At 39.3% G+C, this 22,196-nt stretch overlaps 1 protein-coding gene across 1 annotated transcript in view; it reads left to right on the top strand.

Annotated features, from left to right (window-relative positions):
• The window catches only part of slc6a2 (solute carrier family 6 member 2), a 31,229-nt gene extending 17,717 nt beyond the window's left edge, over positions 1–13,512 (top strand). The window contains exons 7-15 of the mRNA XM_032517498.1: positions 464–567; positions 2,540–2,664; positions 3,484–3,596; positions 6,623–6,751; positions 7,644–7,743; positions 8,523–8,623; positions 9,507–9,674; positions 11,022–11,093; positions 11,690–13,512. Of these exons, the coding sequence (XP_032373389.1) occupies positions 464–567; positions 2,540–2,664; positions 3,484–3,596; positions 6,623–6,751; positions 7,644–7,743; positions 8,523–8,623; positions 9,507–9,674; positions 11,022–11,093; positions 11,690–11,713 (936 nt within the window). The 3' untranslated portion in view covers positions 11,714–13,512. The remainder of the gene's footprint in view (positions 1–463; positions 568–2,539; positions 2,665–3,483; positions 3,597–6,622; positions 6,752–7,643; positions 7,744–8,522; positions 8,624–9,506; positions 9,675–11,021; positions 11,094–11,689) is intronic.
• The last annotated feature ends 8,684 nt before the right edge of the window (positions 13,513–22,196 follow it).

The following is a 22,196-nucleotide window of genomic DNA, read 5'->3' as shown; positions in this document are numbered from 1 at the left end:
CATCAGATAAACACTCACACACATTAACACATCGATGCGATGCGCAGCATTGGGAGCAACTCAGGGTTCAATGTCTTGCCCAAGGGCACTTTGACATGGGACTGCAGGCCACCAACCTTCCGATTGGCAGGCAACCACTCTACCACTGAGCCACAGTCGCCCAAGACTCAATGCACACATACCTAACACACAACCTTCCTCTAGCTGAGTTGATGTACTGTATATGTGTAAGAGTTTAGAAAAAGTCAGTTATGTATAACTTTATTTCACATCTTTTGCAAACCAGAGCCATGTGTTTTCCAAAGAAAGCCACACAGCTTGGTCAAAATAATTGAATGATGAATGAATAATTACCTAAATAATGAAAATCTACATTTTCAGATTAGTGTGGTATTTTAGTTTGGAAGCATTGTTTGTTAGGAATTCAAAACCTTTTTTTGTTTTTCTTTCATATTTGCTTTAGGTGTGGATTGATGCTGCCACCCAGATATTTTACTCACTAGGAGCAGGATTTGGAGTGCTCATCGCTTTTGCCAGTTATAACAAATTCGACAACAACTGCTACAGGTAAGAGTTTGCTCTTTATTTGTGTTTTTTTATAATACAAAACAAGCCCACAGCAACATAACATCCTGCTGACTTTAAGCAGCCGGCCTTCTCCAGGATGTAACTGGATCACATATCGGCAGAGGTGATGCTAATCTGTTCGGCTGACCCAAATGGCAAGGTGTTAACAGGACAGATAAAGTACAGGGCATGAAGGTTTTCCAGATAATAACCGAAGGCTGTATGTTGACTGGTTTTTCATAGCACTGCTCTTCTTCAGGAAAAGCAGGCATTAGGTTATGAGGTTGGCTTATCTTTTTCCACAATAATAGGTAGCGGTGGGGCTGTTAGAAGCAGACGCTGTTGGCAAAACAGCAGGTTATACTATCTAGTTATTTACTACACCCAGCAGACAAAACTTATCTTGCTGAAGCTACTGAAAAACTGTTAATGCTGACATGATCTTGCTGCTGCAGTACAGCTTTCTAAAAAATGACTGTTTTCAAATACGTCATCTCCCAATGGGGGAAACATAATGCAAAGTGTCATCACAAAGGCTTCCGAGCTAAAAAAGCGCAGACTTGTAAGTAATTAGCATCATGGCCCTTCCATGTCCTGTCTCGTTTCCTCCACCTTTTTCAACCCCAGACAGGGCCTCCTGACTTCCTCCCCTTTCATGTCCTATTTAGAAATGTGTGTGGACTGCTGGCAGGTGGGATTTTTATTATCAAATCTGAACTAGGTGAAAGGCAAAAACCTGAATGAGCTAGTGCTGTTAGAAAAATAGGCACCTATTTCTAAATGTCTACAGGTGGTGACGAGATAGGCTTGACCTGCAACTGTGTGTCTTCCTGCATGCAAGCCTATGAATTTAGTTTTATTTCCATGTGTTTGTGGGTCCCTTTTTTGCATCATTTTGTCTTACGGTTGATCTTGCTCACCCCTGCACTGCATACGACAGGCTCTAACAATGATCAAAACTTTGTTGTCCTAGAAATGTGACACTATGTAAGTTACAATAACTAAACGTCATTTTGTGATTACATTTCTGATCTTGGTCTGCATAGTTTTTATCTTGCAAAATCTAAAAACTAAAAACAGGTTTTCATCAACTTGGCCTGCTCTCTTTTCTTCAATGTTTTTGTCACTAACTATTCTTCCTTCATGTTACGGGTTTCACTGTGTTGTTGGCGAGGATGGGCGAGTGGATAAGATGTTTTGTCTTGCTAAAACATTCTTTTTTATGAGTTTTATCTTGTTATGAATTCCTTCTTTTTCATGAGTTTGCCTAAACGACAACTACTCTGTAATCAATGTATTAGTTTGACATATACAAGACTTTAAGTGAGGCACAGGCTATTGTGTTGTAAAGCAGCACCTGTGCATGTGGGTAATGACCTGATCAACCAAACTGAAGAGTGGGATTGAATAAAACCTGGAAAAACATTTTCACCAAGGTTCTTATCACAGCCCGCACCCAGTGCAAAAAGAAAAGGGAGGGAAAGTCTGTGGTAAGAAAATGCTGTATTAAGAGATATCTGTTCCTCAGCCCAGGAGGTGGCCATGGTTGAGGTGACCCTGTTCAGTTTGTTAGACACTTGTGGGTTAGTAGCCACAGAACAGCACGCTAATTACCTATGAAACCACCAAGGAAAAGAGAACAGAAGTTTCTCATTAAACAGAATATCCAATCCAAAACAGAGTGTTTTGGCAGACGATCAAAACTTGAAAGATGTCAAGTAACACACGGCCTCATTTTGACTTTACACGTTCAGGTCAAAAGCATGTTACTGGCCTAATGTCTCTTTTAACAAGAGATAGTTTTTTCCCTGTAAAAAAATAAAGTAGGTGACTCGCCAAGCTACATCTAAAAACAAAAATGTTGAAGATTGGTAAAAGAGACCTTTAGGGTTGGACAGTTGTGGAGTTTAGAAAAAGGAAAATGTACAGATAAAGAAACCAAGCTTTCTTTTTTGTTGTTGTGTGTTTCTAGGGACGCTCTCTTGACCAGCACTGTGAACTGCGTCACCAGTTTCTTCTCAGGGTTTGCCATCTTCTCTGTGCTTGGTTACATGGCTTACAAACATGGGGTGAAAATTGAAGATGTGGCAACAGAGGGTAAGTGCTGGTGTCCATTGCCCTGTTCACACCTGGCATTAACGTGCATCTTGAGTGTTCCGATCACAAGTGGATGGCTCTAATTACAGCTGTGTATGCAGCCAAGACGCATTGAAGACGCATTGAGATCCAATATCTCAGACCACATTTGAAGGTGGTCTGAGCCGCATATGGCCAAACATTCTTTGAGTAGTGTGTATGGCATGCACATTACTTAAATTATACACTATATGCAAATAGGTCATGGGCCACATTGAAGAACCTCCTACTCAACTGACACCCTCTGCGTTAGTGGATGTACTCACTCGTTCAAAAACTAAGAGCTTCATATCAACAACTTCTGAAGATGTTTTAAAGCCCAAATATGCATGAGTGTATCAATCATCTTGGGCAATTTGGTTTGAGAGGAACATGCCAAGGCCCACTGTGTACTGTTTTGATTTCTTCTTTTTCTTCTTTTAATTTCCAACAGACTAGGCACAGGACGTGCATTGCTGTTGCTCGGCGGTTAAAAACAATGACGCATTTGGTCTATTTAAACAGAAATGTATGTAGAGATGTATGAGTTTTTTTGCATATAGTGCAGAGAGCTCCCATATGGTCACTCGAGATGCATGTTGAGACATCAGGATAATTTGTGTCTTTTTCTCACTTGCTATGGCATTATTTATTGATACAATATTTTGGTCATGCATACAACTTTTTCACTTTGGAAACATTTATGAAAGCCATTGTTTGTGTGTGTGTGTGTGTGTGTGTGTGTGTGTGTGTGTGTGTGTGTGTGTGTGTGTGTGTGTGTGTGTGTGTGTGTGTGTACAGGGGCAGGATTGGTGTTTATCATTTACCCTGAGGCCATTTCTACACTGCCTGGCTCAACATTTTGGGCGATTGTGTTCTTCATCATGTTGCTGACTCTGGGCATTGACAGCTCGGTGAGTCCCAACAACCACTTCACAAAACTCAACCATGTGCTTATGACCTGAAGTAGAAATATCTATAGCAGGATCACCACTCTGCTACATACATTTCCGTAAGTTTAAAAACACAAATACAAGAACAAAACGCAAGTTGAGTGGTGAATATTACTGATGAAAGACATGCATACAAAAGGCTCTTCTTCTTTAACGAGCCATTGTTTCTCTTATGTTTGACCCAGTGCTAAGGAAAACAGTACTCCCTGTTCTGTGCCTGTACAGAACAGTGAAGACACGGTGTACTTTTTTGGGTTGGAAATTATGTCCCTGTATCCTGTTGGAAGACTTGCCCATTAAACCCGACATTCATCGGAACATAATAGTCATTGCATACTTGGTGTGCAAGTTCATCTCTAAGGAACCGTGCTGTTTTTATTTTTCCTAAAGCACATATTTGCTTTGAATTATGTGAGATTTCCATGATTTATGTGAACAAGTGTGCTATAACATGGAAAAAACACTGTGACATGTCTTCTAACTTAAGTTGGCAAAACAATTGTAACGTGTCATGTATTCACAAGTTCTTTTTTTTTCTCTTTTAAACTTTCCCTGGGAGCATGGTACAATTTATGAGTGTTAACATACACTGTTAATTTAACGAAAGGTAATGTTAAATCATTGTTTAATAAATAAACATCCACTTAAAACATTTTATTCAACATGATAATATCAGTGTGTGTGATATTTTGGATGCTAACTGCCAACTGTTAAGCAGGGCATATAATGAAATGTAAAATAGTGTCCAATACCTCTGTGGTGGGTAAACTTTTAAAACAATTATGACGTTTGAGGACTGAAGGTAGAGGCAAGTTGTAGAACTTAAGTAAAAGGAGTTGAGTAGTGTGGGCTAAACTATGTTTCATTGTGAACAGTGTAAAAGTGACTGTGAACAATCTCCAGTAACACAAACTTTGACATTTCAAAAAGCCAAAAGTAATCTAACAAAACATCTGCCCAATGACTCACTCAGGCACTAAACAAACAAAAGACAGTTTAATCACCTCCTATCAGTCAGCAATGCTCCCGAAGTATTTCACTTATCTTCTCAATCCTTTATCAAGTAGATCAGATAACGGCCATGTCATTACTATAAACTGTAATGTACTAGGTACGTACTGTATGTGTATTTTTGTTCTATATCTGTGCCTGTACTTCATTATTAGGCTGATGTTAGTCATTGCCAGAACGTCCTCCGCAGCGCTGCCGAGGAGGGTCTGGCGAGTCCGCACAGCATTCCGGGATGGGAGAAAAACGTGCTCTGGTTAATTGGCTTTACTTTAAACCAATCACAATCATCATGGGCGGTGCTAAGCGCCATATGTAAGGCAAGGCAAGGCAAGGCAGCTTTATTTGTATAGCACATTTCAGCAACAGGGCAATTCAAAGTGCTTTACACAAAATCATTAAAACAGATAAAACACAAGTAAAAACAGTTAAAAGTCATAAGCATTAAAAATCAATAAGACACATGAATAGACAGTTAAAACAAAATAGAAACATTAGGACACATAAAACACAAGAATAAAAGTTACAGTGCAGCATAAGAAAGAAATGACATTATTTAACGAAAGGCAGCATCAAAAAGGAAGGTCTTCAGCCTTGATTTAAAAGAACTGAGAGTAGCAGCGGACCTGCAGGTTTCTGGGAGTTTATTCCAGATATGAGGAGCATGAAACTGAAAGCTGCTTCACCCTGTTTAGTTCTGATTCGGGGACAGAAAGTAGACCTGTCCCAGATGACCTGAGAGGTCGGGGGGGTCATAGTGTAGTAGCAGATCAGAAATGTATTTTGGACCTAAACCGTTAAGGGATTTAAAACTAGCAAGAGTACTTTGAATCAATTCTTTGAGACACAGGAAGCAGTGTAAAGACTTCAGAACTGGAGTGATGTATCCAGTCTCTGGTCTTAGTGAGGACCGAGCAGCAGCGTTCTGAATCAGCTGCAGCTGTCTGATTGATTTTTAGGGAGACCTGTAAAGACCCCGTTACAGTGTCAAGTCTACTGAAGATGAAAGCATGGACCAGTTTTTCCAAGTCCTGTTGACACATAAGTCCTTTAACCCTTGATATGTTCTTTAGGTGATGTAGGCTGACTTTGTAAGTCTTAATGTGGCTGTTAAAGTTCAGGTCTGAGTCCATGACTACACCAAGATTTCTGGCTTGTCTGTTGTTTTTAACATTGTTGTTTGAAGCTGAGCGCAGACTTTTAATCGTTCCTCTTTTTTTCCAAAAACACTACCTCAGTTTTTCCTTCATTTAATTTCGAAAAGTTCTGGCACATCCAGTCGTTAATTTGTTTGATGCAGTTAGTCAGTTTTTGTATTTGACTTTAGTCCCCTGGCAATAAGGTTATGTAAATTTGTGTGTCATCCGCATAACTATGGTAACTGATTTTGTAGGGACGGTACCTCTGCAAAATAGCTTCAGAATTGAACTTATTTTGGTGGAACGTGTACGTTCAAAAGTGGTTTTAGTCGTGCAAAAGAAAACTCAGCTTGGACAGACAGTCTAGCTGGCTGTCTGGATTTACCACGCAGGGATCTGAGAAAAAATTAACCATAGTCCTCCTAAATCAACCAGAGTTTAACATGCCAACACGAAGGAAGCCCAAGGCAAAGGCTATCCGGCCTAAATGAGCGAACAACAGCAATGGAGCAATCGCGGAAGTGGAACGTTGTGGATATAGGCTGATATGGATCCAAGACACAGTCCCAGCCCTGGTTGGATAACAAAGTTCTATTCTGTCCAACTATGTCAAAATTAAAAGCAATTTCTATCAGTTTGTATCAGCATACTTTAAAAAAACTTTAAAAGATAATCCATAACATTTTTTTCATGTTCAAGCTCTAAAGGGATCTCTTCTGGCTCAACCATTGTCAGAATACAAAACTGACTGTGATCCTCAATTAAAGTCAAGGTATAGTGTCTATTAGAACGCTTTCATTGGGTAGACATCTCACGTCTTTCTCTGTTTGTTTCCACCAGATGGGTGGCATGGAGGCAGTCATCACAGGCTTATCAGATGACTTCAAGATTCTCAAGAGACACAGGAAACTGTTCACCTTCGCCACTGCCTTTGGAACCTTTCTGGTTGCACTCTGCTGCATTACTAATGTCAGTGAAACTTTAAACTCAATACTTAAATGAAGTACTTGTCAAAGCCTCACTTTAGACGTCATGCCAGCTGATGCAATGTTTCAAATTTTCTTTCAAAATCTAGCTCCGTATTCTTTTCAGCCATGTACAAATACTGTACAAAGAACAACCTACGCCAAAATATTGGCTGTCTCACAGCAGTAAATATTGGTGGTAATCCTCTGTGAAGATTTGAGGGATGGCATTTAGTGTCAAAACATGATAAATGAGAGCTTTAAATTGGATGTGACTGATGCCTGGTAGGACGTATTCAAGTTTCATGACGTCATGTTGTCACTGGGAAGTTTCAGGAAAAGTATCCCAGAACTCTTTCAAAGGAAAAGATCAAAAGCACTCTTGCATGACGCTCTGATGACAAATTAGAATTTAGTTAAAGTTGTATCCTGGAAGGAAATGTTTAATTTTCTCTGTAGTCCCTATTCTTTCAGATTGTATCAGCACAAGAGGGAGATGCTAACCAATAACAGAAATACAGACTTTGGTGATTCACATGGTTTCTTCCCTTTATCAAATCAATGAAATTATTGTGTAGTGAACGATGCCTTTCTCATGCTATTTCCGTTGCACAAGATACAGATTGAACCACTTCAGATAAAAACCAAGGATTTATTGTATAGAATCTCCAATACATACGTCAATCCGTTCTTCATCCTCTTCACAGTGCACTTTAAGTCACCTCAAATGGCAAAACGAGCATATACATGTATTAACTGAGAGGCCATTGCTTATTGACTGCACACAAGGGTCCACTTCTTTTCAAAGGTGAAGATTTATTGACCACACACACACACACAAACACACATACACACTCACACTAAACATACTCTTCCTCTTCCTTTCCTCTCTGTAGGGTGGGATCTACGTGCTGACCCTGTTAGATAAGTATGCAGCAGGGACTTCTATACTATTTGCTGTGTTGATCGAGGCCATTGGAGTGTCATGGTTTTACGGTATGCAGTTCTACTGTACTTTGTTATTAAATTATTTTGTTTTTACGATTACTTCTACTTTTTTATATTATGTACTCTTATCGCATTACAAAATGACATTGGCAACATTAGTCATGACATTATAAAATGAGAATGAAATTTGCAAGATAAAACATCTTATCCACTCGCCCATTCAATGTAAAAAACAAACAAACAAAAAACATAGTGAAACATGCAAGATGACAGAAGAATAGTCAATGGCAAAAATGTTAAAGAAAAGAGAGCAGGCCAAGTTGATAAAAACCTGTTTTTAGTTTTTAGATTTTGCAAGGTAAAAACTATGAAGACCAAGATCAGAAATGTAATCACAAAATGACATTTAGTGATTGTAACTTACATAGTGTCACATTTTTGGGACAACAGAGTTCCGATCAATGTTAGAGCCTGTCGACTTTATCTCTGTGTACTTTCACGTATGCAGTACAAGACAAAATGATGCAATAAAGGGACCCACAAACCCAGGGAAATAAAACAAAAGTCATAGGATTGCATGCAGGAAGACACAGTTGCAGGTCAATCCTTCCTCGTCTCCACCTGTAGACATTTAGAAAAGGGTGGTGAGTTACGTCAGCTCAGGGTCAGACCACGTCAGACCAGGACAACAAGCATGAAGGCCATGGTTTGTTGTGTTACTTTTCAGTGAGCCTGCATACTTGGCACAAAGAACCTGCTGGAGCCTACATTGATTACATGTTTTAACTTTGTTACTTTTGCTCTGTAATTTCTCACGCACACTCCAGGTGTGGACCGCTTCAGCGAAGACATCGAGCGAATGATGGGCTTCAAGCCAGGTCTCTACTGGAGGCTGTGCTGGAAATTTGTCAGCCCCACTTTTCTGCTGGTGAGAAGAATAAAAAACCTTACATTTAGCTGGTTTTTCCGAACAGGGATAATGTCTGTTTTCAGACAAAAGCTGTATGAAGGAATTCTTTATTCCAGCATGCAAGAAATACTAGTAGTGTACTTGTCAGTGACACAGGGATTTAACAAAAAAGTAGAATTGCAACCCTATTAGAATCAATAGCTAAAGTAAATTAACGTAATGTAATAAAGTGTGACACACAGGAAAAAAGCATCGACCAACTACCACAGTTTGTGGCTTGTAACCATAGGGAAGTGGGATCATGGAGGACAGTTTGAACTTTAGTGCACCACCTGGCGAGTTCTTCACTGGCAGGTGAAATAACACGTAGATTGCGACTCGACGTGCAGAAGAGCAAGCACATGGCTGTGTCCACCGCTTTCCAGGTGAGGGATTAGACAGTCATGTGCTTCCTCTAACACAAATGGCTATCTGCACCACAACTATAAATGTGTAACACGGGCTGCAATGCAGGAGAATTGGTCATTCCACATTGTGAGTAAAAGGGACCATTATTTACAGATATATTTTGGTCTATAGGATACTAATCCAATAAACATGATTTTGTACTCTAAAAGAAGAGACATGCTTGTCAAAAAATTGCTACTTAATGGAGTGCAACAATTACTCTGTTAAGTGAGTGGTTTTCATCATGAACAATTGTGCACATCCTTGGATCTGCAAGTGAAAGGTTGGATGAAGTGGATTATAATTAGTAGGGTGTGATAGGGTATCATTGTTCACTGCAATTATTTTAATAAAGAGACGTGGAGCATTACAAGCAGCACTAATAGAAACAGATGTAACACTCCTTATGTGTCTGTTTCTCTTTTTTCCCTTCTCTCCCTTCTGTCTATCCCAGTTTGTTGTAATAGCCAGTACTGTGACATCAACAGGCCTAAAGTATGATGAGTACGTCTTCCCTAATTGGTCCAATGTAGTTGGCTGGAGTGTGGCCATGTCCTCCATGCTGTTTGTCCCCTGCTATGCCATATATAAATTCTGCAGCGTACCAGGAACATTCAAAGAGGTCAGTATCAAAACATTTGTGTCACACAGGGTATAAAAAATACATTGTAAGCTAGATATGTTTAGTATATATTAAGTACATTGACTTAAATTACTGTCAGCTGGATCACTGACAAGTAGGGAATACTGTTTAACTTTTTTGAATGACACATGCACTTGGTGAGAACAGTTTGTACTTACATGTATGATTCAAATAAAATAGGATCTCACGTACAGTGTAGTGGTGAACAGTACAATTTTGATTAAAATGTTGTATGTTGTACATGAAAAAAACTTAAAAATAGCAATCTGAATTAGGCATGAACTTTCCCCCTTAAATGATGAAACAAGCATCGTGAGAACACTTTTAAAATTAAATGATTGCTTCAAAGCATTGAGAGTTTATGATCACAATCATCAAAGCACCAGAGAGCTATTTTCCTCCCTCAGCAGTCAATCAGTGTCAGCTTCACTCTACTGTAACAATTATCACATCCCAGTGGTATTTCCCGTTGGGTTTAACGTTCTTTTCAGGTTCTCGAGTTGTGGCTGTCTCCACCTCATAATAACCAGTATAGACATCTCTGACCTACTTGATAAGGATTCCTCCCAGGTTCCAAAAAGCATTGGCATATTTGTCAGAGATAAAGTCCATAATGACTGTTATTAATGCCTGATGTTAGATTTGATAGCATTCACAATTGCATGTCAAGAATCATCCTCCAGTGTTTATTCAATATTCTGTCTGGTTTTCCATTTCACTTACTGTCTTGACACTTCAGACCCAGCGACCCCCTACTTGTCCTTTAAATACCCTTTTTCCACCAGTTCCGCTACTTGACCTGCTTCTCCCACTTTCTCAGCAGCTTCCTATTTTCCTGATTGCTTCAGTAGTATTTATACCGGCACAATTCCATTAGTCAGTTGCCAGATTGTCTATTGAATTATGCTTATCTTACTTATCCGAATAAACAATCAACAACAATACCCAGTAACTGCCTGATAACTGGACTCTGATTCCCTGCTGCTCAATGATCACTGTCGGTTACATTTGCCTTCTGGTTTTGACCCTGCCCATTTACTGGAATGAACCTTTTGGACTTAGTTACTCACCTTGATTGTTTAAGAGTCATGCTTGTGGGTTCTTGCCTGTTCTGCGTCAATGAGCGTTTACACCTTCTTACATATCAAGCAGTATGTGGACCCTTTGGATCCTCTAAGAATATGCAGATGTGAAAAGTCCTTTAAGAAGGCAAGACATTAAGAATCAAAAGAAGAGATTTTAAATGGCAAGTGTATGGTTGTAAATGCCTCAAAGATAATACACTTGTTTTGTGAGTAGTGTTGTAACTGTTTTTTTCTTTCACAGAGAATAGCCTATTGCATCACCCCAGAACATGAACAGCATTTGGTAGCTGAGGGAAATATACGGCAGTTCACAGTAAGGGCAACTTTTTGTGCTTCTCATTAAAGCAACACTAGAGAACTTTTTGTACCTTAATTTAATGATTCCCAAATAGTTTCAGTGGTTCATCAACTCATAAAAGGGTAAACAGCCCTTTTGCATTCACTTTAGGGCTCTCTACCAGCTATAACCGCACTATGCAAGTTTGCCAGACCAGTTAGCGGATCTGTAGTTCGAGTGAGACATGATGGGACAATTCCACTTCCAACCTGTAGGAGGACCAACGTGGGAAAAGTTCTAGTGTTGCTTTAACCACGTTAATTTAAACTGGCTAAATGGTTGCCATTAATAATTATTTGTGAATTGACTTGTGCACTGACTATTGCTAATTGATTTAAAATTGAAATTTAAGAGTAGAGACAGAGATGTTTTTTCAGTGTAGGCTTTTTAAAGAGTGGCTTACAAAAACAACAAATGAGGATATAATAACTGCTATGAATTATTAGCACGGAGAAAGCAGGCATCAGTAACTTAGAAAAGAAGTGCTAATCAAGGCAGTTAAAATGGAATCAAATATATTGGACATGGAGTCACATAACAGACATATAGTAAGACTTTCTCTTGTTTTCCAGCTTAAGCATTGGTTGGCCATCTGATGGCAATCACCCAGAATTAATTCCCTCATCCATCCTCACATCTGGTGTTTGGAGTTCCTGTGTGCCACCAGTGGTCGGACAGACAAGAAGAGCAACAGACTCCAACCTCTCTCAGCAGCTTGCCTCTTCTCCCTGTGCATTTACTACCCAAGGCCTTTTCTGTCAACAGTAGCTTCAAGCACTTTGATTTCAGAGTTAGGCCTGTTAACATTTTGAAACCATTCAACAGCTTCATCTCATAAGGGAGGGGCACCCTTTGGGGACAATGTACTGTTATTTGCCCATGGACATTTTTATGTTTTTTATATACTATTTGAATTAATCATAACTTTACTTATGTATGTGATACGACGATTATCTCCTGAAAGGGATATAACGTTATAGTAAAACCAAAACAATCCCATTTTCCTGTATATTTATATGCAGAGGAGTCAAATATTTGAATTTTTAAACTTTTTTAGGTCAATCATAATTTATTATTACATCCCTGTTATATTGGAAGAAAGTCTCTAGTCTTGCTATTCTGTTGGCATAGTGGCTTATCTGTGTCAGTGCCTTATCAAGCGAGACACACACGTTTCCTACACTCTGTAGAAGAAGAAATAAAATCAACTGTGTTGACTCAGGAACCCCACCAAATCAAGCCACAGTTAGTTGATGGCAATCTTTTGATTTGACCCAGTCCTTTGATAAAGAAGTCAAACAGCTGGACCTCAACAGTGCATCAAGGTCAAGCTCCTTAAATGATATCAGGCCTGCTATAACGCTTTTGTGTCACATTCTGTTACAGAAAAGGGAAAAGTGCATGCATCACTCCAAAACTTTAAAAGAACTGTGGCAGGCTTCATTCACCTTATACTTTGAAACGTCAGACTCACAACCAGGCCTTAATCTCAAAGAAAGTCTAAGGCGGAACCTGGTCAGTGCCAGCTGCTTACTGAAGATTCAGTAAAACAAATGCCGTAACTTACAATTTTGTTTTATTGTTGTGTGACTTTTACTTTGCTAATGTTTGTTCAGTACTTCTGAGGAATATATGTGGCTTTTCCTCCAAAGAGACAGCAAGATAAAGAGAGTATGTGTTTATGTGTGTGTGTGTGTGTGTGTGTGTGTGTGTGTGTGTGTATTAAGATGTATTTGCAAACCATACACTACACTGTCAGTGTACAATACATAGAGGAAGAACTGCTGTCAAATGCTTCTTTCAGTGCATTAACTTAAATGCATGATGACAACGCTTATAATTTCTATTTGAAACATATGTTGTGATGTTCCACTTTTTCATCACTATAGAAGTGCCAATATGTTCCTTTAGGAATGTTTTTGATTATCTTATTTAGTTTCTCTTTTTTATTTATTGGAATGAAGATGAATTTTACCCATGAATTATAACAAACCCTTAATGAAAGGAACAAAGCCACAAAGAAAAAATAATCAAATATATGTGGAATATATAAGAAGACATAAAAAATATATTCTTCTGTTATGTATAATCTTGTATTTATCAAATTGTTTATAACAAAACGTGAATGTAAAGTATTTTAAACGTAAATGTCCACAGTCATAACATGGTGTTTGATGTATAGCTAAGATGAACCATTTAGAAAAAGTATTCTTCAGAGTAACACTGGGATACTTTGTCACATATGAATGTGAACAAATACATCCTAGCTTTCCTGGACTATGTTTACAAAAATACTATGTACAATACCAATGTCCTGTTGAACGTGAGTGAAAACTATCTATGAAGAAGTCTAAAATATTCACACTATTATAATAAAGAATTTCTTCTACACACACTTGCTCTGATTAAATGTCACTTTTCAGAGACTTTTTGGGCCTTGTGATCTTGTCTAACTTGGTTCAGTTTTACTGCTGACTGAGGGTTTCTGGTAGCGGCTGATTGTTCCTTTTTCTCTCTCTGATTCCAATGTGTCCAACTGCATCTTAAATGTACACTGTACCAGACCATCAGTTTGTCAGTTTTCAAATGTGGACACACTACTAAAAATGCAGTTAAAGTAGGCCTGGCTTGCACAGCTTATTACAATAAATTAGAAACTAGGAAAGCAAGGACTATTGTTAACTGCAGAAACAAGATAGATAAGCAACAATGGACACTGAGAAAGTAATGAAACCTGATCTCGCTGATATTGAGATATTGTTGGCACATACAGTATATTCATCAGGAAGCCTTTAAGCTATCTGAAATCAGTGCATTTACAGCAAATTATTGGTGGATATGACCTAACTTGGCCTCTGTGTAGAGTTGAGACTTCACTGGATCCTAACCAACACACAACTTAACAGAAATGCCAGAGATAACCCAAAACTATGTTAAGCCAAGGGAATCCTTTGACTAGCCATTTTCACTAGAATTATTCACGCTGCAAATCACTCGTCACAATACACTTAAAATACAGAGCCAGGTTAAACCTTTTTTCTGCTTTAAGCTGCTTGCAATATCGTGTTAGCTGCATTAGAGGCACACATAGGAGCAGAGGGCAGGCTAGGTTAAAAACACAAAAAAACAAAAACACTGGTCTTGGGAAAGATCTAAGGAGACTATCATTGCCAAAACAATTGGCCAAGACAGATAGAGACAGACATAAGTTCAAAAAGTAAAACAAAAACAGAAAGGACTGGCCTGATTACAACAGCAGATGGGCTGTCAGGGAGAGACTGTAAAACATGTTAATGGACAATAATAATAGATTAACAAGTAGCTCCACAGATCCATGCAGGGTAAATCAAGACAGCTAGCTACAGTATCTGTCCAATCTGAGTTTAATGTTGCACTAAAACAACTTCTGAATGTACATGTGTTCAACTGAAACAAGCTACTTCCCAAGGCTATTTTGCAGCAGCAACGTGGCTCTAACATGAACATTTCACGAACTGCCGTGAGACCGGGTTGCAGACTGCAATAAACCACAACACATTTTCCATCTCGGAATGCTGTCTGGACTTGAATCTTGATCCTCAATTGAGCTCACTTCTTGGACACAGTTACACCATTGATTATTGGTGGGATTAATAAATTAAGGGCATTTTGTTACATGATATACCGAGCTCCAGGGCAACAATGGCTCTGCTGCAGCGCTTTTAGCAGGAAACATTGAATTTCCTGATGAGCCTTGCATGTGTCTGTCATATTAGTGCAAAGGAGCATGTCAGGGTTAATAAAGTGTAAAATGCCGATAACACAGTGTAATGTGTCTCCAGGACTCCTCCTGAACTAAAAACGGTATGTAATGGATGTAAAGTGACCAAAACAGGTTATTGGGACAAGATATTTGCAAACTGGAAACTTAACGCTATCTTCCTACCCATTGAAATTATGTTTTCTCCTCTTGACCCACCTAATTTGATAATGAATACTTCCATATCTGATAATCTCAATCTATCTGCCTTTGATCTGTGGTTTTGAAGTTGGGTTTGAATTGCCTGCCTTTTCCGTCTTGTTTCATCCCAGCCCTGCTTTTCAATGCCTCCAGTTCTACCTTAATGCAGCCAAAAGGTCAAAACCACAAACTTTCATTGAATTTGTTTGGCCAATTAAAGTCAACCCCGACCATTGCCACAGACTGGTTCTTAATTGGCAGCTCTGTCCACCACTAATATGATTGGGGACAAGGAGAGCCATTTTTTAATGTGCCTCTTTAAACTGAGGACTTCTTCTATACTCGTAATCCAATCACCAGAGAATAATCCATGTGACTGAGAAGCAAAATCCCACTGTGTTTGGCAGAAAAACTTCATGGAGAGAATCCTGCCACAAGGAGAACAGTGTAGGTGACGTGTGGAAAAGTTAGTTGTATTTACACTCAGAACCCCATGCCACTCCTTGGCAAATGTTACAGAGGATCATTCCTCAGGTTTTGCTTCCTGTAACTACAGTAAAATACTGATTTATCACCTTCTTACAAATTTCTTATGAAATGCAATTGTTATGAGTAGTGCAGAGGCAGCAGTGTAACTTACAAGGAGCAGTTGTTTGTATCAACTATCTCATAGTTCCCCAGGGGATCTGTCTATTGTATATACAGTACTTTAATGTGAGCGTATACTAGTAGATAGTACATAGTATAGAGCTTGAAGTAAATATTAAAAATGTGCATAATTGCTGACCTGTTGTGGTAGTGGGTAAGTGTCACTGTTGTGTTTAAATCCAAAGACTGTGCCTCTCTTTGGTACAAAAAATATTTCCTTGTTTTTCTTGGAAATTTGAAGAAAACCATGATGTCCAACAGTGACAACAACAATCCTTCAATAATATGTTGAACCAAATTATTTTCTGGTAATTGAGCCTTTGGCTTTTGCACCAGTAGTTGTTTTTCATTTCTGAATGCCAAATTGAATGATTAAATTTATTTGATCTGCTGCTGTTTTGTTCTTTGAAGCAATTATACTGTTTCCCAAGGCGAGGCGTGACTTGTGTAAAAATACTGAACTGTGAAGCAGCAACAAACTGTACTATAAGGTAATGTTTGAGACTTCCATGCTGAAAAGTAAAACTGTGTATGTGTTCTTATTCCTTATGGACACAAACAGAAAAGAAACGGAGTGCAGCTTCCTCCTTGACCTCCGCATCACTCACATCATCATCAGAGGATGAGAAAAAAAATAACAAGAAAGAAAAACTGCAAAAGAATCACAAAAGAAAGCAAATCCTGTACACAAAAATCACCTAAATAAAAAAAACCTCATTGAAAATGAGGATCTCCCTTAATTGGCCCTAAGTTTTAAATAAAGGTTTGTAACAAAATATATTACATTTTACAAGGTACTCACAGAGGAAGAAGAGGGAATCATGTGTTGTTACTGTGTAATAATCACTGCATTGTTATGACTGTATGATTTTTTTGTCCTTGGATAAGAACACAATCTTTCCATAGCTGTGCTTTTGAGAAAGGTAAATCTTTTTTTTTTTTAAAGATTATTTTTTGGGCATTTTCAGCCTTTATTGTTGACAGGACAGCTGAAGATGTGAAAGGGAAGAGAGAGGGGGAATGACATGCAGCAAAGGGCTGCAGGTTGGAGTTGAACCCTGGCCCTCTGCGTTGAGGAGTAAACCTCTATATATGGACAGCCACCCTATCTGAGCTATCTGGCCACTCGAAAAAGGTAAGACATGAGTTGCTGCAATGCTGGATAAACATGCCTGACATGAGCTCATTTCAAAAATGTTGTACCGGGCTTTATCAGAATCAGAAATAATTTATTGATCCCCGAAGGGAAACTCTGTGTTGCAGTTGCACAAATAGTAGAAATATAAATACAAAAAGAAAGAAATATAAGGAGTGTGGATATTTACATAGTTATAGGAATATTATGATACAGTATTTACATAATTAACATAATTAAGGTGTTGCAATGGTGAAAAGTAATGATAATAATAATAACAATAGTAGCAGTTGAGTATTGCACACATTACAAGCCAGAGTTATTGCACAAAACAGATAATATTGTCCAGTTTTAACCTCTAAGTGTCTGTGTGTCAGACACTTAGAGGGAGGAGTTATAAAGTTTGATGGCCACGGGCAGGAATGACTTCCTGTGGCGCTCTGTGGTGCATTTTGGGAGAATAAGTCTATCACTGAAAGTGCTCCTGTGATTGAGCAGCAAGCCATGGAGTGGGTGCGAGACATTTTCCAAGATGGCATGTAGTTTGGACAGCATCCTCCTCTCTGACACACCCCACAGAGAGTCCAGATCCACCCCCACAACGTCACTGGCCTTGCGGATCAGTTTGTTGAGTCTGTTGGTGTCCGCTACCCTCAGCCTGCTGCCCCAGCATGCAACTGCAAACAGGATAGCACTGGCCACCACAGACTCATAAAACATCCTCAGCATTGTCCTGCAGATGTTGAAGGACCTCAGCCTCCTCAGAAAGTAGAGACGGCTTTGGCCCTTCCAATGTTCAGATTTCTGTTCTGCATGCAAATTATCCATCCATCCATCTTTGTCCGCTTGTCCGGTATTGGGTCACGGGGGGAGCAGCTTCAGCAGGGGACCCCAAACTTCCCTTTCCCAATCCGCATTAACCAGCTCCGACTGGGGGATCCCGAGGCGTTCCCAGGCCAGGTTGGAGATATAATCCCTCCACCTAGTCATGGGTCTTCCCCAAGGCCTCCTCCCAGCTGTTTTCTATTCTGCAAGCAAATTGGTACACTTCAAAAAAACATCAAGAAAACTTTTAATGCAATAAAAAGTTGTCTTAAGGTAAGTAATAAACTGGGTAAGTTGCATTGTGATATCTATTAGTAAAATGTTTACTATATTCACCATTGGTGTAATTGAGTCACTGAAGGATAGACAGTCTGTAACCACAGAGCAGCTGTGGGCATAGCATTGTGACCAGCATTCTTTACAAGCAGGAAACTCCTCTCCTCCCATGGGCACACTCCGTGCATGATGCATATCCTGTTTATATTTTGGGCCACCCCAATAAATGTGAATTCCACCAAGAACCTGGACTACGTCCAATCTTCACAAAAATCGGAGAACTGTAAATACAATGTGACCCTTTCCTCCACATTTTTGCTTTGATTCCATCCTTATTTGTCCAAAGTAGCAAATGGTTCTATAAAAAGTTGTGCCTGTTTCCTGTCTCCTAAGTGAAAACAGACATGAATCTAATGAATGTCAAATTTTGATTCCCACATAAGATATTATAACATATGGACACAGCTTCTCGGAACTCCTGGAAAACATTTCTGACCTCAGGACATGAGTTTAACCTGGACACTGAAGCTTAAATTAGTTAATGTCATAGAAACACAAAATATGTATCTACGTGTGTTGATAAACCATATTATTTATGTTGTAGGAGTTGTCAAACATAATCTGGGCCCCTTCCACTGTGTGAAAAACCACATCAAACCTAGTCAAGTTAAAGACATTCAAAATATTGGCTAGTACGTGATTTAGGTCTTCCCACAGTTTAAGTAATTTCTTGCTAGCTGCACACAAATATGCCAAACTGTGTAACTTCATATTAAAGTCTTAGGACTCGTAAAGCCGCCAATCGAATGCGTGCATAAGAACACACATTCTTTCATGCATGTTTTCTTACGCATACTTTCATGAGAAAGCCGGTTCACACACACACACACACACACATACTCTGTGTCCACACACAATGCAAAAACTTCCATTGCAGACCACAAAAATCTGATACAAATCCTTCTGGGAGGGTTACTGTGAGGTTGATGTTTAAAAATAGACAGTTTCCCCACACATTTTCGTTTAATTTCTTAAAATTACCAGTCTGGGCACAAAAACAGCCATTCCGTCCATTCATTGTCACACCATAGGTCTCCATCATTTTCATTGTTTATGTTCAACACGGTATTGCATGACATTTACAGGGGTGATATGAAGTTGATTTTGCAATTTAGAGTACGGCTTTTTCCAATCTTCACAGTGAGGATAAGACCGCTGGGGGCGTACTTGAAAGCATGATGATATTTCATTGTGAATTAAATGTACACTATTGACACTGAGGACATTTGTGTTTATTCAATCATTACAAATTAAATTAAAACAAGATATTCATCAGTCAGTGAGATTAAGTTATGCTGACCTTACATGTCAGTTTACATCCATGCTTATCTCTTGAACATCAATAACAGGGAGAGCTCTAGATCTGAATCGTCTTGACACAGAAATAAAAATGAATCAAATCAGAAACAGATCCAAAAGGACTTATAAAACAAAGTGCAAAGAGGATGCATACTTATGAAATAAACTGCACTACTTGTTCCAATTGTACTAATAAGCACTGATATGAAAATAAAAAGCTTTATATGTCATTTTGTCTACTATGGTAACACCAAAGGCTCACAGTACAGCTACATTATTCCCTGTGCTTGTTTATATGTGAATTTACATTTAATGTGTGTGCACCAGGACTGTAAAAAATGGTATTAATTTAAGCATGTGGATGTGTATGTGTGTGCATGGACGTATGTGTAACAAAAATTAATTCCTTCGTTATTTATCAATCCATCCATCTTTGTCCACTTATCCGGTATCGAGTCATGGGGTGAGCAGCTCCAGCAGTGGACCCCAAACTTCCCTTTCCTGAGCCACATTAACCAATTCCGACTGGGGATCCCGAGGCGTTCCCAGGCCAGGTTGGAGATTTAATCCCTCCACCTAGTCATGGGTCTTCCCCGAGGCCTCCTCCCAGATGGACGTAACTGGAACACCTCTCTAGGGAGGCGCCCCCCCATCCTTACCAGATTCACAAACCACCTCAACTGCCTCTTTATTTAGAGTTAGTGTAATATGGTTTGAATTTTGTCTTTTTAAGGGCTTTTACACTATTGATAATAAGTGGCAGTTCTGGCTCATTTATACAACAGGTGCCAGACTGGGCCCAGTTGTTCTTTTGGAGGCGCCAGTTAAATTAACCATGAAACTAAGTGATGGACTGTGTTCATTGAAGCGGCATCTTGGGATGAGAAATTGTAAGGAAGCCAAGTGAGATGGGCAAGATTTACTAAAAATAGGTAATAAAATGTAACACACAATGCAGTTGGCCTGCCTTTGACTCATGCTTGTTGTAAATGAACCCAACCCGTTTTAAGCTAAGGCGCTCTGACGGCAAGGTAAAGCGGTGAAAATATTATCAACATAGTGTATACTTAAAAATGATAAATAAATGAATAAAGACCAGTGTTTGTGGACCAAACCTGAGTAAAAGCACAACTAAATATTGTAAATACTTGTCCGGTGGAGAAAAAACACCTCAAATGGGATACTCATGTTGTTCTATGTCCTCTGGATGCGTAAGTGTAGGCAATAGCTACTTGATTAGCCAATGTCATATCTATGCTGATTTTGTTTTCAAGTTTAAGTTTTTTGCTCAGTGCCAAAATATTGTTTACGCATCTTTATGGAAAACAAAATGTTGGAGACATCTCTTGGTGGGCTCGACTACTTTTAATGTTGTGAACTGAACTCTATAATCTAGAAAAACACATTACAGTGTGTTCCTATATGGAAAAAGGGATGTGGTGGGAAGAGAGGGAAGTGGATAACCGAGATAAGCAGATGACGGTTGAAAGTCCCCAGTCACTGTGTGCTTGCGGCTTAAATTTGTGTTACACTTTCCATCCATCCTCATGGGGAGTGTTCCCAAAAGTGTTATTTTAGAAGCTCTAAGAAAAGGATTGCCAAATAGTTAGACATTAGACTTTCCTTTCATAGCACCCTAATTTGTTTCTTCCGTCTAGAGTAATTTGTAGTGCATTGCAAACTGAGATAGAAATGTGTTAATTAGTCTAAGCAAGCCTAGTTCAGATGGACCACAGGTATGTAATGTTAGAAACACTTTCAAAAAAGTAAAACTTTACTCATGACTTTCTGGTACTAAACTGTTTATATATAGATTTCACAAAGGTATCCCTGATTTCTTAACATTGATTGGACATGCCAGCATCTGAATCAACATGTACAGTATAACGGACCTTGTGCGTTACAATCCATATGTATTGAGGTGTACATAAATACACCTACTCACTGCTACACAGTAGCAATTCTAGACCCTTTTTAGGGGGGGCCCTTAAGCCCCCATCATTTTTTTTTTTAATCAATTTTATTGCTTCAAGTAAGAGTTTGCGAACTTGTCTGTTAGTGACAGATAGAGGATGGATACCCGACCCGAGCCCGACGGGACCCGACGGGACCCGACGGGCTGGGCCGGGTTCGAACTGATTTTTAGAAAGGATGCTGGGGTTCGGGTCGGGCTCGGTCACATCAGCGCGATAAGGCGTTGAACATTTTGAATTTAAAACAGCTTATTATGTAGGTAAGCAATGGGCCTGTTTCACCTGATGCAGATGTTCGTTTTTGGATTAAAATAAATGTCGAATATTACCCTAACATCCGTCTTCCTGTGTGCGGAGGTTTGTTAAACTAGCTGTGACAACGAAAGACGTTCGTATTAAGCTACATGTGGCAGCGCAACGATGGAAGAAAAGAAAAAAAGAAGTTGGCCGCAGGAGATTTTAAAACTATTGAAAACGAAGGAAAGTCAGCTGTGTGGAAGTGTTTCTACATAGTTGTCAAGGCCGATAGTGATGGACCTGTTGGTTCTGTTCAATGGAAGGTTTCCCAATGCCTTCCTACAATTGCTTAATAAAAGCGGCTTTCCACACAAACAAACGTACATGTGTCATTAGTATGAGAAACAAATGCGATTTTAACTGTGTCGGGCTCGGGTCGGGCTCGGACATAAATATCTTAATGCCTGTTGGGCTTGGGTCGGGTTCGGTTACTGCTCTGTCGGACGCGGGCCGGGCTCGGACAGAAAAATCCGGCCCGATCCGCACTCTAGTGACAGAGGGCAAACAATTACAGGTTCAAAGAAACAGGTTCAACGTCCTGTGTCGCTGTCGCCAATGTGCACCTGTAACCCAGCAACACATAATGCAAACTAGGGATGAGCCGAGTACTCGGCTGAAACGAGTAT

Source organism: Etheostoma spectabile, chromosome 1 (genome assembly GCF_008692095.1).
Source record: "Etheostoma spectabile isolate EspeVRDwgs_2016 chromosome 1, UIUC_Espe_1.0, whole genome shotgun sequence".
Taxonomy (NCBI): Eukaryota; Metazoa; Chordata; class Actinopteri; order Perciformes; family Percidae; genus Etheostoma; species Etheostoma spectabile.
This window is presented reverse-complemented; position numbering and strand designations above follow the sequence as displayed.